General features: G+C 39.3%; 3 protein-coding genes across 8 annotated transcripts; 2 read left to right on the forward strand and 1 right to left on the reverse strand.

Moving 5' to 3' along the window:
- Positions 1-2,270, forward strand: LOC109187508 (DNA-directed RNA polymerase I subunit rpa49). Of its 2 annotated transcripts, XM_019337717.1 has the most exons (5): positions 1-56; positions 97-548; positions 647-790; positions 1,009-1,323; positions 1,713-2,270. In XM_019337717.1, the coding sequence occupies exons 2-5, from the start codon at positions 141-143 to the stop codon at positions 2,115-2,117; spliced, it is 1,272 nt and encodes a 423-aa protein (XP_019193262.1). In that variant the 5' UTR covers positions 1-56; positions 97-140; the 3' UTR covers positions 2,118-2,270. The 2 variants fall into 2 exon arrangements, with proteins under 2 accessions (XP_019193262.1, XP_019193261.1); XM_019337716.1 differs by lacking the exon at positions 1-56 and having other exon boundaries at positions 71-548.
- A 244-nt stretch (positions 2,271-2,514) lies between these two features.
- Positions 2,515-6,431, reverse strand: LOC109187507 (protein phosphatase 2C 7-like). Of its 5 annotated transcripts, none has more exons than XM_019337714.1 (6): positions 6,115-6,431; positions 5,282-5,460; positions 4,401-5,077; positions 3,873-4,220; positions 3,670-3,775; positions 2,515-3,199 (listed from the first exon to the last, which is right to left on the reverse strand). In XM_019337714.1, the coding sequence occupies exons 3-6, from the start codon at positions 4,917-4,919 to the stop codon at positions 2,868-2,870; spliced, it is 1,305 nt and encodes a 434-aa protein (XP_019193259.1). In that variant the 5' UTR covers positions 4,920-5,077; positions 5,282-5,460; positions 6,115-6,431; the 3' UTR covers positions 2,515-2,867. The 5 variants fall into 5 exon arrangements, with proteins under 5 accessions (XP_019193259.1, XP_019193257.1, XP_019193258.1 ...); XM_019337712.1 differs by adding an exon at positions 5,576-5,636 and having other exon boundaries at positions 4,401-5,460; positions 6,115-6,345; XM_019337713.1 differs by having other exon boundaries at positions 4,401-5,444; positions 6,115-6,345.
- Positions 6,432-9,919: 3,488 nt separating this feature from the next.
- Positions 9,920-15,629, forward strand: LOC109187457 (U-box domain-containing protein 51-like). Its single transcript, XM_019337645.1, has 7 exons — positions 9,920-10,435; positions 10,716-10,837; positions 10,937-11,137; positions 11,224-11,794; positions 11,894-11,996; positions 14,136-14,536; positions 14,659-15,629. Exons 1-7 carry the CDS (start codon positions 10,388-10,390, stop codon positions 15,361-15,363), a joined length of 2,151 nt encoding a protein of 716 aa, XP_019193190.1. The 5' UTR covers positions 9,920-10,387; the 3' UTR covers positions 15,364-15,629.
- The last annotated feature ends 123 nt before the right edge of the window (positions 15,630-15,752 follow it).

A 15,752-nucleotide genomic window follows, 5' to 3' on the forward strand; every position in this document is an offset into this window, starting at 1 on the left:
CTTTTAAAAATCTACAAACAGGTACAAATTTGGAAAACATTGGGGGCGTTACAGCTGACCTCCAAAATATATTTGGAGTAGCAAAGTAGCTCGATCGACACTAAACCCTAGCATTCGCCGCGAGGCAGGAATCTTCAACAATGGAGAGGAAGGAAAAGAAGAAGAAGCTGGATGTGGAAAACCCTATACCATATGAAGAAGCTGAAAACGAGAAGCAGAAAGGAGAGGAGGAGACGCTGACTGTGAAGATGCAAACTTTGAGCTCAGACCCAGATAAAATCTCCCCGATTGTCGGGTACTTTGCGTCCGGTTCCGATCCGTTTACAAAAAATTCTGCCGAGCAATCGGATGCCACGGTCAGGGTTTACAGACATACAAAAAGGAGTAATAGGTTACAGCTCGCCGTGAGCCAGAATGACTCCCCGGTGGATTTCGTTGGGACGAATTATTCCGGCGAGGCTACGGCTCCTCAGCTCTGTAATTACGCGATTGGAGTGTTGGACAAGGAGACCCAAACGCTTAAGATTGTTCCTATTGCTGGAAACAAGGTTAGTTTTAGTTGTTTTTGGGGATATATATAAATATTAGTGCTATATTCTGTATATGCTTCTTAATTATTCATGGATTTTGCCTCTTCTCTGTCTAGGTTATTAGATTGGATCCTAAGGTTGCAGGAGTTGACATACCAGAAGATGAAAATATGGATAAGAAACAGCTCACTGCAGAGGAAAAGGCTCTCAAAACCAGAGCTTTAACTGAAATGTACTCTAACAAGAAATCTATTCGAAAGGTATTCTTTTTTTCTGATTTTTTCTACTGGCAAATTGTAGGAAAAATATTTTCTTTATCAACAATTTGTACATTCCATAGCCAAAAGTGGAGTTAAATTAGCTACCGTCTTGCCCCTAGGCCTTCATGGATTCACCTGGAATAGGAAAATTGAAGTATGGTTCTGAATTTATTAAGGAGTATTTGATGCTTTGATTTATGATGGTGATTGCATTGCAGGCTAAGAAACTTGATACTTTGCGGGAACAAGCAAATGCCGGTGCCGAGCATGTTGAAGGGAACGAGCTCATAAATCAAGAAGCTCTTAACGTTGCCATCGCCACCGCAACAGATGGTGGTGGCCGCAATATCCCACCACATGATTTGGATGCCACTACACCTCAGGCAGCATATCCACTGGACAAGATTATTGCCAAGGGAGAGTGGGATTATCTCTCAGATATCTTTGATGTTTTGGAAACTGGAGAGCGCATTCCACTTGATGCTTTTCCAAGCTTTGTATGCAACAGAACGTATAAATTGGCAGATATTAAGGTAATAACAACTATAGTGTTCACATTTCACCATAAGTTTTTTACATTATTGAATTTTATTTTCTAGTCTGTATGAGGAGACGTGAATCACGTGATACATGGGATAACATTTTGTGTTTCTAAGATGGATTATCTCAGATTGACTGGATAGGGAGCGATCTAGTTCATTTAGCAAGGATATTACATATTAGTTGATCAGTATTCATTTCTCTTGGTATGTGTTAGCCACAATCAGAATGTAGTGTATTTATTGCCTCACAGGGTTGGTGGTGATGTTCATTGCAGAAATCACTTTTTGCTACTATTATTTGTTGAAATCATAATGTTTTTGTGCAGCAAAAATGTCTGTTTAAACTGCAGTTACACCTTTTACTTTCAATTATGTTACAGGATGAGACACAGAAGCGAAGAATGGCTGGGATTTTTTCATACATTACTCATCTTGTTAAGTTCAAGGATAAGCATTCTATGGATGGCTTTTCTTCTGCAAAGCATCACAAAATTCCAGGCATGTTAGTCCAGAAATTCTCGTCACTGTTTGGTGTTTCAGAGTCGAAGAGACTTCCTGCTGAAAAAATTGATCTCCTCATCAGTTACGTACTTGTTCTCACTTTATACGCTGACAATTTCCGAAGTGATCCATCAGACATAGCCAAAGATCTCAGAATGAGTGCTGGAGATTTAAGGCCTCGTTTGGAGTTACTGGGTTGCAAATTCGTTAAGGAGAAGCGAGCGTTTCTAGCCACACTCCCTGTCCCTCTGAAATTCACAACAAAAAGGAAAAGGCGAAAGTAAAGAAGCATTTGAATATTTTTCTTGTGTTTTAAAAACCATAGCCAGTTTCAGGCATTTTTGTTTAGACATTTCTGCATGTGACTGGGCAGCTTGTACTCCATCTTATACAATCATGGTTTATTCTATCAATTTACAATTTGCCTTTCTCCTGTTCATTCAAAGATACATACGTGTTATTAGCTTGACAATCACGAGGTTCCAAGTTTGACTCCCAGTAGAAGCAGCCTATTGGCTTTCTTGATTTGAGCAGATCAGCTATTGGCAACCTAGACTGGTTTACGTCCTTTGCTGGTTAGGGTCATAAGACGGGATTTGTCCTGTGTCTTCGGTTAGTGATTGGGTTTTTCTCGACACCGAAAATAAAAGAAGATACATTCATCTGTACAGAGAGGTGCAGTAATAACAATCTGAAATCACAACTCTGCAACATTCCTGAACTTTGGTTGCTAGATGCAAGAACATTCATGGGCTAAATACAAGAGATTTTACAGCTCACTGTTTCTACAACACAACTAGATTTACATAAACATATTGGCAGTGTATGAGAAAAGCAAAAATTAGGAAAAGGGTCATCTGTTAAACTGTTTTCTATGAATACATACTAAGCACTATAACCCTACACACACTTTAAGCCCATATGAAAAATGAATGGACCAAAATTATATGTAATAATGACAGTGTAAATTCATGGCTTACATGAATTGTATTAGTGCTGAATAATGGTGAGCCATAGTGTCACTTTTTAAGTCTTTATGATTTGGTCTTGAACTTCCTTTGAGCTTTCAAGTCCACTACAATAATGGAGATATTGTCTCTGCTTCCTTTCTGGAGAGCAAGCATGGAAAGATACTCCGCTGCAGCTTGTGCAGCAGGATCGACTCCCGTGCCCCTGTCAAAATGGTTCGAACCGTTCTTTTTGTGCCAAATCAGAATCTTTTTTCGGGCTGCCTCACATGCTTCCTCGTTTGTCATCACATCCCACAACCCGTCGCTAGCCAAGACTAGGCATTCGTCTTCTCTAGCTCGGGGAATAAACATGACTTCTGGTTCCGGTATAATCCATGGTTTAAGGTACCTGTCGCCTGAGGAAAATCCGAGGTGGTCAGGCTGAGAAGCATGTAGTAGAAGCCAACAAAAAATTATAATAATAGGATTGTTTAAGATTCTTACTGTCTTAACGGGGCGTTTGGTTGGAAGGAAGGAATTAGGGGGGAAAGGAATTGTAATTCGGTGGGAAAAGAATAAGGTGGGAATAAAGTAAGAATTCAAATTACGTTGTTTGGTAGGGAGAAATAGAATTATTGGAATTGAGAATGAAATAAGTGGTATAAAGACTAAAATATCCTTGTGTAATAATAATAGTAATAACAACCAAGGGTAGTAATGTCATTTCATATGTTTTTCCTTTCTCAAATTCATTGAATTGCAATTCAACAAAAGGAGGGAATTGCAATTCCCTCCAACCAAACAGTGTAATTGAGGCATCCACTGAATTGCAATTCAACTATAGCTAAATTACAGTGAACCAAACACCCTGTTAATGTCTACTTACCAATGGACCTTGACATTGCGAGAACACCAAAAACGCGATGTCCATTCCACTGTATCACCCTGCCACCTGATGCTTCAATTCTTGCATACTCATCTTCTCGATTAGGCTGAGAAAAACCATATCAACGAAAGAAAGAAATAAGATGCGTTTTCTCAAAGCACGGTAATGTGAAAGAAAGATTAGCAGTTAACAATATGCCATACTTTGTGATCAATCGACAAAGCCATAGCTTCTTTCCCACGATAAAGCACAGCTCTTGAATCCCCACAGTTTGCAACGACAATATGGGACGAAGAAATCACCGCAACCACAGCTGTGGACCCCACGGTTTCAGGGGCAATAGGGTCGGATGTGCAAACATCATCTCCCGGGCCGCCTCTCTCCACTTTTCCTCCAACTTCATCATCGACCTTCAGAAAGCAGCTTCTAAAGACTTTCTCCCACAACAATAGCCGAGTGTCTGTTGTATTATTGCTTATCGAATCATCTTTGGGCATTTCCAACTCCTCGGCTAAAGCCAGATGGATCCGTTCCCGACAGTAGTTGGCAACCTGCAAGACAAAAGCTCCCAAGCCATAAAAACTTGAAGAGTTGAATATTTTTTGAAATGCTGTTTCAAACTTATACAGCTATCAACCATAAACTATCCTTTCAGTTACACACAACATATGACATTTCAAGAACGATTCTCTTTTTCTTTAAATAAAAACAATATAATAAATGAGGCATACCTGGGATCCTCCATGACCATCGTATACTCCAAAAAAATGAGAAGTTAGGTGACTCAACGTTTGCCCGAGTCCATCCAGCACACGATCACCAACAAACATCTTAATCGGAATTTTCATAAAGTGTGGAGCTGCCATAACTGAATCTTCCATTTCCGGCCTCTTTCCACAGATAGACACCGAACCCCAGAGTGGTACACAATCCAATTCGAAAACACTCTTCACGCCTCCTTTCACAGGGTCCTTCTCGCTAGGCAATGGAAGAGCCACAACCGATGCTTTAATTGTAGGACCGGGTGGAATTATTCCTTCATTCGAGCAGGCCGCTAAGGAGGATAGATTGTTAATCACCTTCCTCTCGAAACTTCTTTCCTCCAAACTTATAACCTTAGCAACTATTTGGCCGTTATCAATGCCTTCAATCTCGACAGCAATGGGCAAACTTATATCTGAGGCCCCGTTAATCTCGTTAGGCTCCTCCCCAACCGACAAAATCTCATCGTACTCATTTTCCTGAATCATGGCATCACTAAAGGTCAGATCTTTGCCAAGTTTCAGCACAGACTCCGAGAGATCAGATCCTCCTACCTCTCCCGATGCAAACAAGGAACCGATACTAACATCAACTTTCACGCCATCCCAACTAGAATTGGAGTCAGCATGCAACAACGATGCTGGCTCTGCAAGCAAACTCGCGGCATCAGTCACTAGTTTCAGCCTAGTAATTTCCACGTGGTTCGACATTACAGGGCTATCAACAATCGTGTTACTTAAGCTAAGGGTAACGGCAACAGCTGGAGACATCTCTTCCATTAATTCCCACTTTTGGAAATTAACAGCACAATATAAACAAAAAATCTAGCAAAGCCACAAGTCAATCACACCTGAGCTTTCTCAACTTCTTCTGCCTAAACATTGATCCCGTCCCCCCCGTCCTATCACCATTTAGTACAATAAAAAGCAAGGATGATGAGGAAAGATACAGCAAATCAGCAACAAGGCCTCAGTCAACAGCCTCCTGAAGATTTGAAGATTTCCAAGAGCAAACTAAAGGTGGACAGAGCTAGAAATTATCAAAAGAAAATAAATATGAGTGAGGTGATCTAGTGATGTAAATGGATCTAAACTTATTTATAACACAATTGAAGATAAAGCAGAGTTTGGGTTCTCTCTAATACCTTGAACTAGTAAAATCCAATTCCCTTCTAGAGGATAATCAAACCAAGCATACCACCAACCCTTAAATAGAGGGAAAGAAGTAGAAAAGGACAAAATCAAAGCCTTATCCATAAATTTCAAGAAGGGGCTGAGAAAAAGAGATCATGGAAAAGAACCTAGGTGAGAAAATGAAAATCAACAACCCTACTACCCCGAACCCCAAGAATCACAAGGAAAACCCTAAAAAGATGGTGCCTTTTTGCCACATGGAACTTGGGTTTCATGGATCTAAGGCAACACTTCTCAACCTCTTGAAATATGGGTTTTCTTAATTTAATTTATACAGTATTTCCTTACTTTTTGTTCCTCCCTCCACAACAAAGATCCAACCCCACCCCCCAAAAAAATCCCCAAGAATATTGAGCTACAAAATTTACAAAAAAGGAAAAAGAAATACAAGAAAGTCACATGGTATTTCTAATCCAACAAAAATAGAAATAAAATCAAGAAATTTACAGTAGTTTGCAATGAATTAGATAAACAGTTGACAGATTCTCACCAACATAGAATAGAAACCCCAAATTGCTGATGGCTCACCAAGTATGGGCAGCAATGTCCTCTTTCTTTTCCCTTAAAAATTTTATTTTGCCCCTTCTTTTCTGTGCCTGGGAGTCTTGTCTTGAAGGAGGAAAGAGAAAGAGATGTTTGTGGAAAAGCTTTTTACTATTGGGTACATGGAAGTGACACGTATGCATTCAATTATCTAACTCCAATCAATGCTCTGGACACAGAAAAATGCTTTGGCACCACAGTGCCTTCTTCTTCTTGCCATCACTATTAATATTTGTTTTTTATTTTAATAAAAATTCCATTTTTATCTTAAAAAGAAAAGAAGGGTAGAAAGAAAGAATGGCTTTTTATTAGGTTACTCTAATTTCTTTATATTAAAATCATGGACTTTCCATGAGACAAACTTCAAGAAGACCACGTGTCCATGCTTGGCAGGTCAGCCGTTACCTAAAAATGTACTCATTATTTTACTTGGCTCCTCAATAATCATGTGCCTTGATCCAATCACAAAGGTTATGCTATAGTACTAATGCAAGTATATTCCATCACTTATTATTCTTTTTTGAAAACCCATCACTTATTATTCTTCCTTACCCAAAAATAAAGAACCATATATAATCAAATATTTTAGGTACGTGAATCATGTTCAACTCAATTAGTCACTCTTTTTAGGACCAAAGAATCAACTTTTGCATTTGTATGACATGTTAAAAAGTTGAATCCAGATCAGATTAGGCAGAAAATAAAGAAGCATCTATAATTGATGGAATTATATGACAACCACGGTGGTCTAATAATCCAAACAATACTCCCAATCCAACAGTCTAGCTGCATATCGACCCACGCCTTCAGTATTGGCGTGCCGCCTAATGAAAAGAACACAACCATTCATTCAAATCTTATTTATAATAACGTAATTGTGAAATTTTCTTTTTATATTATGTAATTGTTTATTATATTATTCTTACTTTTTTTTGAAAATACGTTATATTAAGTTATGTGATTACGGTTAACAAATTTTATGATATTTTAATAATTTTATTTTTTGGAAGGCCAAGGATGACAATGAAGTTCTCTAGGGAAATAGATGCATGGGTGTAATACTAGAAAGTGGGAGGTAGTTGAAAAATCCGATGATTTGTCATTTGACTTATAATTTTCTTGTTCAAATTATTAAAATAGCCTAACGTGTAAGAATTGGTTAGATGGCTTGATCACACTTGGGATATGGAGGATGAATTCAAAATTTAAAAAGTGATAAAATATACATGTGAAACCCTAAAAGAGTGACACGTTATTTAGGGGTGTTTGGGATGGTCTCCGATGGCCAATGAGGTTTGGACAGTGAAGAAGGTTGGTTGAGTGGGGAATTGCCTGTTTGGTCTATTGATAGAGAAAGAGCCTACTTAGCTAATAAGACATTTTAGACAACCAAACCATTGTATACACTTGTATATGGGGAATTGCATGCAATGTTTGACCAATGACTCATTAGGTGTCTTGAAAGTAAGACTAGACGTTAATTAAACGACTACTTAAATTATTTTATATAAGTAAAATAAAAAATAAAAAAATTTTGAAAACCAAACAAACCACACATATATTAAATTAAACCATCATAAGGTGAGTACAAACGAAAGCAGAAAGAAACGCAGAAATAAAATCATAACAATAATTAACCCTCTTCTCTCCCTCATAACATAAAGCCTTTCTTAGCCAAAACATGGGATGATGTATTCCCATCACGCTTCACAAAAACAAAAGTAATAAAAGGTAACTGCTTAAGAGAAGTCCTTACCTCATGAATTATAGCCCCGAAAGGAGTAAGATGCACTCCATCTTCAACAGCACATGTCACCACCTGGGCATCAGTTTCAAGAATCACCCGTTGCCACCCAAGAACCTTATGACATCTTCATGGACTACAAGAACTACCTAAGAATGACGATTTTTTTTCCAACCCAACGGATCCCCGCTCCAATGGGGATGAGGAAGAAAAAAAAAATGGAGAACAAGAATGGGTACGAGGATACCCCAACCACAATAATAATAATAATAATAATAATAATAATAATAATAATAATAATAATATATTATTATTATTATTATTATTATTATTATTATTATTATTACATTTTTATTTTTTTCTTTATAAGTAACAAACAATTTATTCATGATTTAGTATTACATTTACTAGTATAAGTATTAAATTTGCATATTGACTCGACCTCTGTGTGTGTGACATACACACACACACACACATATAAGGGATGGTTCTGCGAAGGGTCTCCCTGGTGAAAATGATGTGAGATCTGAGTTGTTGATCTAAATTAGATCAACAACTCAAAATGAAGGATTTTTTTTTTTTAAAAAAAAAAAACGTGTTTCCTGACAATATGGATGCAAATGATCTTTAGTGTTTCGAACTGATGCACCTTAAGTGTTGAACTTATATATGCACTTTAAGCTCTGAACTGATGCACCTTAAGTCTTCAAACTTATGTATCTTAAGTCTTCAAACTTATGTACCTTAAGTCTTCAAATTTATGTACCTTTAAGTCTCAAACTGATGCACCTTAAGTGTCGAAATTATGCACCTTAAGTACTGAACTTATGTACCTTAAGTCTCGAATTGATGCACCTTAAGTGTCGAATTATTGCACCTTATGTATTGAATTGATGCACCTTAAGTGTCGAATTATTGCACCTTATGTATTGAATTGATGCACCTTAAGTTTTAAAATGATGCATCTTAGCTACTGAACTGATGCACCTTAAGCTATAAAATAATGGACCTTAAGCTTTAAATTTATGCACCTAGAGTATGTAAGTCGATATTCCTAATGAATCAAAGTTGTGCACCTTAAGAGTTAAATTCATGCATTTAAGTTGGAAACTGATGCACCTTGAGCTTGAAATTTATGCGAGTCTGTAAGTCGTGCACCTTAAGAGTTAAATCAATGCACCTTAAGCTTTAAAAATACGCACATTAAGCTTTAAACATACGCACCTTAAGCTATAAACTTAAGCACCTTAAGTTTTAAACTTAGGCAATAACTAAAGCTATAAATTTACGCACTTAAGTTATAAACTTACACACCTTAAGCTTTAAACTTGCGCACCTTAAGCATTGAACTTATACAAAATTACCATAATGCCACTGTATTTTTTTTATAAAAAAAAAAGTAAAAATCTTCATTTTGAGCTATTGATTTTTGCTAGATCAATGGCTAATATTTCACCCATTTTTTTACCTAAGAACTCCGTATTTGATCTCTAGTCTATATATTCTTATTATACTTAATAATATACTTAAAACTTGTACTAATTATACACTTCAACCAGGAGTTGAACAAGGACCGTTGTTATCCCTAGAGTTACCCAACATTTTGATTCTAATCAATATTCTTTCAGTCGAACCTATTGTTCTGTCGAACAATCATTATATCATAGACCATTGACATAAGATTTATTTTTAATACATTAAATGTTTATTTTTAAAGATATATTATTTGATATATATACTACCAAATAATAAATTTTTAATAAACAAATAATGTACATTTAATATATTAAGAAGGAACATTTATTAATGGTGCAATATAATTTACCTCCAACAAGAAGTACAAAGTAGTAACTATGATCTATGGATATAATGATGCGCATGCATGCTTGAGAATTGGAATGGAGTCGGGTTAGGTTGGCCCAAATAAGAACCCGAGAAAAATAAGGAATATGAAATTGGGAGCCCAACAACCATTTTTCAATATTTATGGCAAATAACTAACCATTGCTCCATCTCCTCCGGGCGGGTATGCATCATGCGTAGCTGTGCTTAACAGGTGGTCCGGTAGTGGCACCGCCGTGTACACCAACCTTCCGGCCAAACAGCACAGCCAACATACATATTTGAAGGCCGGAGGTAGGTAAATATCCATTCTTTATATATATACATTATATATATATACACACACATTTTCACGGCGCGGCAAAGGAATAGTATCGCGATGGGTCATCAAGAAATCGGCAGCGTTACCGCCGTGGCCATAGACAAAGACAAGAACAGCCAACAGGCTGTCAAATGGGCATTGGAAAACCTCGCCATCAAATCCCGCACCATCATCCTCGCCCATGTCTTCCTCCAACAGACCATGCAATCATGTACGTGTATTTCATTGATTTTTCGCCTTTGCTGTTACATTCATCAAATCAATTAACAAAAGATTGTTTCTTTAGCGGATCGGGGCACAACAGCGCATGAAATGCACAGCTTTTTCCTTCCTTTCCGTGGTTTATGTGCTCGAAGAGGGGTAAGTCCTAGTCCTCGTCTTTATATTTTATTTTTCTCACTATCCAAAAGGATGTGCAGTGAGTAAATCACATATTGTCATCTTGTGATCTAATCGACCGGGCCACAATGAAGTAAACCAGTCTAGGTGGTCAAAAGCTCAAAACCGCTCCCATTGGGAGTTAAACATGAAATCTTGTAGTTACTAAGTCAAGAGTCTTACCAACTTGGCTAGTATTTGTATCTGAAAGGAGATGCAAACTGAAGCTGGTGGATGCATGAGATTATTTGGGTTCTTGCAGGTTGCAGCAAGAGAGGTGATTTTGGTTGGGGTTGACGTTGCCACCTCGCTATCTGAGTATATATGTGGGTGTTCCATTGCCAACATCGTGGTGGGAGCTTCAAACAGGGGCGTTCTCGCAAGGTATTTCCAGTTCAATGATCCTCTGCAGGTTTCAGAGCTCTGTTGGATGAGGGGATTATAATGGATTCTTGATTGGTTGTACATTGTTGTGTCTGACAGAGCGTTTAAGAATGCTGATGTCCCGACCAGCTTAGGAAAATCGGTTCCTGATTTCTGTTCGGTGCATGTAGTATCCTCCAAGGGGAAAGTGCACAACATAAGAACAGCTACTCGTCCTCCTGTGGGAGGCAAGTCCGGCCACCATTCACCTCTGTCAAGTCTACCTTCACCTGATACCCATTTTATCGGGGATTTCCCTAGGTAAGAAAGCTCTGGTAGATATGCAGTTTCACTGTTAGTTGAAACAGAACACGATCATTCAGTTTTCTGGTTGGCTTCATTTTCAGCCAGGGGACTTGGAGATCCAGTGCAGGCTCTATGGAGTCCTGTGATGGAGGCAGCCAGGGGTGGGTTGAGAGGAGAGGAGGTGATCCCTGGGACGGTTTTCAAGGCTGCAAGAATCCTTTGCCGCCGCCATCTGCCGCCAGCACCATCAGCTACAGCAGTGAATCTATACCAAGGAGCCAATGGGAGAGCATGTCCAGCATTAGCAGTGCTAGTTCTGCAAAGAGCATCACTGACAATAATACCTCACAGATGTTATTGAGGCAGCTTGGCTGCAGGAATATGACTTCTCCACAGGCAACGCCAAGAGGCCCAAGACCTACCAACAACTATGGCAACAAGAATCCTTCCCCTGCAAAAACTAGCGCCGGTTCTATGCAACAGATGCTGCACGACAAGCATAGCCAGCTAAATCTCCATGGTGGTTATACTGGAGATAGCTCGTTCTGTTCTGAAGCTGAAACTGAACTTTCAGGGCCAACGACTCTCTCCTCCAATGTGTCATTTGGACACTATGAACATTCTGTCATTTCAGATGCTACTTCTGGGGCCTCTATCATCTCTGCCATAGGGGTGAGTTCATATAAGTTTCCAATCAGGAAAAGGAGAGTAAAAATTATGAAATATCTCACTAGACTTGTGTTTCCGCTTACTGTGATGCATATATTACAGGTGGAAGAAGATGAGGAAGTGATAAGACTAAGACAAGAATTAAACAGGACCCTAGCAAAACTTAATGAAGCTACCAAACAAGCAGATTTTGCTAAACAGGCGGTTAGTACTACTTGTATTGATCATGACACATTGAACATCTGTTCATAGGGTGTACATGTTAGAGAAAAGAACAAGGAGGTATTTTGATAGACTAGAAACTAAAGAAAAGAAACAGGAAATCACAAGACTTTCCCCAACAAGAGTTTTAGGCTCTTGCCTAGCTACTAAAGCTTAAAGACTAAGGAATATTATTGGATGCCCTCCTCTCTTGAGGAGGTTACACTTTATAATGCAATGCAGAAAATAAATATAGTAAAGGGAGAGAATTGAGAAGCTGATTTATTTCTGTCAGGTTGCATGATTTAAGCTTGTCCCTTGATCAGTGTGTTGATTGTTTGATTGTTTGATTTGCCTGATTTACTGTCCAGATTTCTTGCTTTCCAATCTTATGTTGATTCCCATTTTTTGCGTGAGTAAACCACCCATTCCCTTGGGTGTGTATCATTGCCACCCACCAAAGAAACAGCCTTGTCCCCAAGGCTAGAGTGGAAAAATTGTCTTATATTGCCCGGTGTCAATTTGGTCAGTTACACCAGGTTCGTCGCTCGTTTCGTCCTCGTCATCCTCTGCTGCAATTAGAGTTCGCAAGGATTTATTCAGGCATACATGAAGCGGACTGTACGGTTGCTGACAACGGAAACAAAGTCCCTTGGCGCGCATGTCTAGATACTCTTTGTTAGAATAATGTCATGCCGGAGCTCGTGACGTTGACGTGTCGGAATTGCGCACCGAAGATTGCATAGCAGGAAACGCAGGTTGTGTTTGGGAGGAGAAGGAAGATGTTTGATTGCTACCAGAGAATTGAGACTGGGTTGGAATGGGTTTGGGCTGTGAATAATTCAAAACAGAATTGGTTTGGGAATTCTTCCCATGCCCATTAGACCAAGTAGACCCACTATGTGAATGAATTATCTGGAGCGCTGCATTTTCGTCATGCAGACTGCGTCCAAGGAGCCGTCCTGTGGAGAGAAATTCAATTTCTCGTTCTGCCGCGCGCTGTTCGGAGATCTGTCACATCATTCGGTCAGAGCCGCACCCGAATTGCAGGTTTCAAGCCATTGAGAAAAAAGCCCTAATTGAATGTGAGGAGCAAGTCCAGGAATTTGGGCAATGCGCGCTCGAAACGCAGCTATGAATTCATCCACCAAGCCCGTTTGACGAAGAGCGGCAAGCTGTTCAAACGGTGGCCCAGGCAATTCTTCGCCAAATTCTTCCAAAAGGTCATGTGTGAATTGAGTCCAAGTAAGAGTGGGTTGTTGTTGTTGTAGCCATCGGAGCCAATGCAGAGCTGCCCCCTCCATACTAACGAAAGCTGTTGGGACCTTCAAATCCTCTGGGGTGTGATGAGTGGCAAAGTACTGCTCCACTCTAGCTAACCACCCAATCGGATCTGTGCCTTCAAATGTAGGAAGTTCTGTTTTTCCAATGGGCAGCGAGGTGTTGTCCGGCTGAACATGTTCTGGAAGAGAGGTTGAATTCGGCGTGGGATGGAAGTTGATGAAGCATTGGCATTGTTGTGCCCTCCGCCTTGGAAGGAGAGAGCGATGAGATCAGACATCCTAGCCACAGAAGCTTCTATGGCTGTAAATCGATCGGTCAATGTAGTCAACTCTGTACGGATTGCATCTTGGTTCTTCTCTAACGTCTCTATGCGGGAATCTTGTGTGTTCGCCATTCAACGGCAGGTCGGACCAATTTGTTAGAGAAAAGAACAAGGAGGTATTTTGATAGACTAGAAACTAAAGAAAAAAAAAAAACAGGAAGTCACAAGACTTTCCCCAACAAGAGTTTTAGGCTCTTGCCCCACAAGAGTTTTAGGCTCTTGCCTAGCTACTAAAGCTTAAAGACTAAGGAAGATTATCGGATGCCCTCCTCTCTTGAGAAGGTTACACTTTATAATGCAATGCAGAAAATAAATATAGTAAAGGGAGAGAATTGAGAAGCTGATTTATTTCTGTCAAGTTGCATGATTTCAACTTGTCCCTTGATCAGTGTGTTGATTGTTTGATTTGCCTGATTTGCTGTCCAGATTTCTTGCTTTCCAATCTTGTATTGATTCCCTTTTTTTGCGTGAGTAAACCACCCATTCCCTTGGGTGTGTATCAGTACATCAACGAGTTTGTATTTCATTACCAGGTTTTAAGAGGATTTGAACGGAAGCCAGAAGAGAAGCACAGATTAGAAGATTCCAAGCAAGCCCCTGCACTGCTCACTATACAAAGGGAGAAGCATATAAAGAGCAAGAGTACTTTTGGAGAAGAAATGGCACAACACAAAGCAGAATTGGAATCCCAGAAGAAAAAGGACACAGAATTTAAGCGTCAGCAGGAGGCAGTAGATACATTAGAACACAACAAGTTTCAGTATAGAAGATACACAATTGAAGAGATTGAAGTTGCAACAAATTATTTTGCAGATTCAGGAAAGATTGGTGAAGGTGGATATGGCCCGGTGTTCAGGGCCTTTATGGACTGCATGGATGTTGCTATTAAAGTTCTGAGGCCTGATATCTCACAAGGGCATATACAGTTTCAGCAAGAGGTATTTTAGATCCATTGTTTTCAGTGTGTGTATATATATATATATATATATATATATATATATGCCAAATGCCAGCCTAGCTTAATAAACTATTTCTCTTGCAACTTACTTTTATGCTGCAGATTGGGATTCTGAGCAGCTTAAGGCATCCAAATATGGTTCTCTTGATGGGTGCCTGCCACGAGTATGGTTGCCTTGTCTATGAATACTTGGATAATGGCAGCTTAGATGATAGGCTCTTTTGCAAAAACAACACGCCTCCAATACCATGTAACATCCGTTTCAAAATAGCTGCTGAGATAGCCACTGCCCTTCACTTCCTTCATAAGACAAAACCAGCCCCCATCGTGCATCGTGATATCAAACCTGCAAACATTCTCTTAGATAGAAATTATGTGAGCAAGATCGCTGACGTGGGCTTAGCCAGGCTAGTTCCACCATCTGTGGCTGATTGTGTCACTCAGTATCAAATGACAGCAGCCGCTGGGACATTCTGTTATATTGACCCCGAGTATCAACAAACCGGGAAGTTGAGTACAAAATCAGATGTTTACTCACTGGGTGTATTGCTGTTACAAATTATTACGGCTAGGCCTCCAATAGGCCTGGCACACCATGTTAAGATGGCAATAGAAGAAGGAAATTTTGCAGGCATACTTGATCCGGCAGTGAATGATTGGCCTGTCCAGGATGCTCTATCCTATGCAAATTTGGCTGTGCAGTGTTGTGAATTGAGGGGGGGTGATAGACCAGATCTTGGTTCAGTCATATTGCCTGAATTGGAACGACTAAGAGACCTCAAAATTTTCCAGAAACCTTACCAATAAGCCAGGTAAGTTCTATCTACATTAAACTCTCTTTCTTCAATCTTAACGAGTCATTCAAGGGTGCTATCAAGAAGGAAGCTTTTGGTAGGTTGTTTTGTTGCCCTGCTGGTTGTATATATAATATGCTGTGACCCAAAACTTGTAACACACTCCTTTCCTCAATCCTTTTTTTTTTCTTCAGGGGTTGGGGGGTGGGGTGCATTGTGATGTAATTTTATAACCTTCCATTTATTCAATGAAAGATTGACCTTCATTGACAGAAACCCACACTGACAATGAACATGTGTGATGGTATCAATTTGACTTTTCAGAACTTTTCTCCAAAGTTTTCATATATATGCAAATAATAATAATAATAATAATAATAATAATAATAATAATAATAACAA

The sequence above is a fragment of the Ipomoea nil genome, unplaced genomic scaffold (assembly GCF_001879475.1).
Source record: "Ipomoea nil cultivar Tokyo-kokei standard unplaced genomic scaffold, Asagao_1.1 scaffold1421, whole genome shotgun sequence".
In the NCBI taxonomy this organism is placed as follows: Eukaryota; Viridiplantae; Streptophyta; class Magnoliopsida; order Solanales; family Convolvulaceae; genus Ipomoea; species Ipomoea nil.

Excerpts from the sequence above, each read along its gene's own strand:
- LOC109187508 (XM_019337717.1), top strand. The coding sequence starts at position 141 with ATGGAGAGGAAGGAAAAGAAGAAGAAGCTGGATGTGGAAAACCCTATA. Across the intron at positions 549-646 it reads TTCCTATTGCTGGAAACAAG|GTTATTAGATTGGATCCTAA; the intron begins GTTAGTTTTAGT and ends TTCTCTGTCTAG. Across the intron at positions 1,324-1,712 it reads ATAAATTGGCAGATATTAAG|GATGAGACACAGAAGCGAAG; the intron begins GTAATAACAACT and ends ATTATGTTACAG.
- LOC109187507 (XM_019337713.1), bottom strand. The coding sequence starts at position 5,210 with ATGGAAGAGATGTCTCCAGCTGTTGCCGTTACCCTTAGCTTAAGTAAC. Across the intron at positions 4,221-4,400 it reads ATGGTCATGGAGGATCCCAG|GTTGCCAACTACTGTCGGGA; the intron begins GTATGCCTCATT and ends TTTGTCTTGCAG. Across the intron at positions 3,200-3,669 it reads CGCAATGTCAAGGTCCATTG|GCGACAGGTACCTTAAACCA; the intron begins GTAAGTAGACAT and ends GATTTTCCTCAG.
- LOC109187457 (XM_019337645.1), top strand. The coding sequence starts at position 10,388 with ATGCACAGCTTTTTCCTTCCTTTCCGTGGTTTATGTGCTCGAAGAGGG. Across the intron at positions 10,436-10,715 it reads GTTTATGTGCTCGAAGAGGG|GTTGCAGCAAGAGAGGTGAT; the intron begins GTAAGTCCTAGT and ends GGGTTCTTGCAG. Across the intron at positions 10,838-10,936 it reads AACAGGGGCGTTCTCGCAAG|AGCGTTTAAGAATGCTGATG; the intron begins GTATTTCCAGTT and ends TGTGTCTGACAG.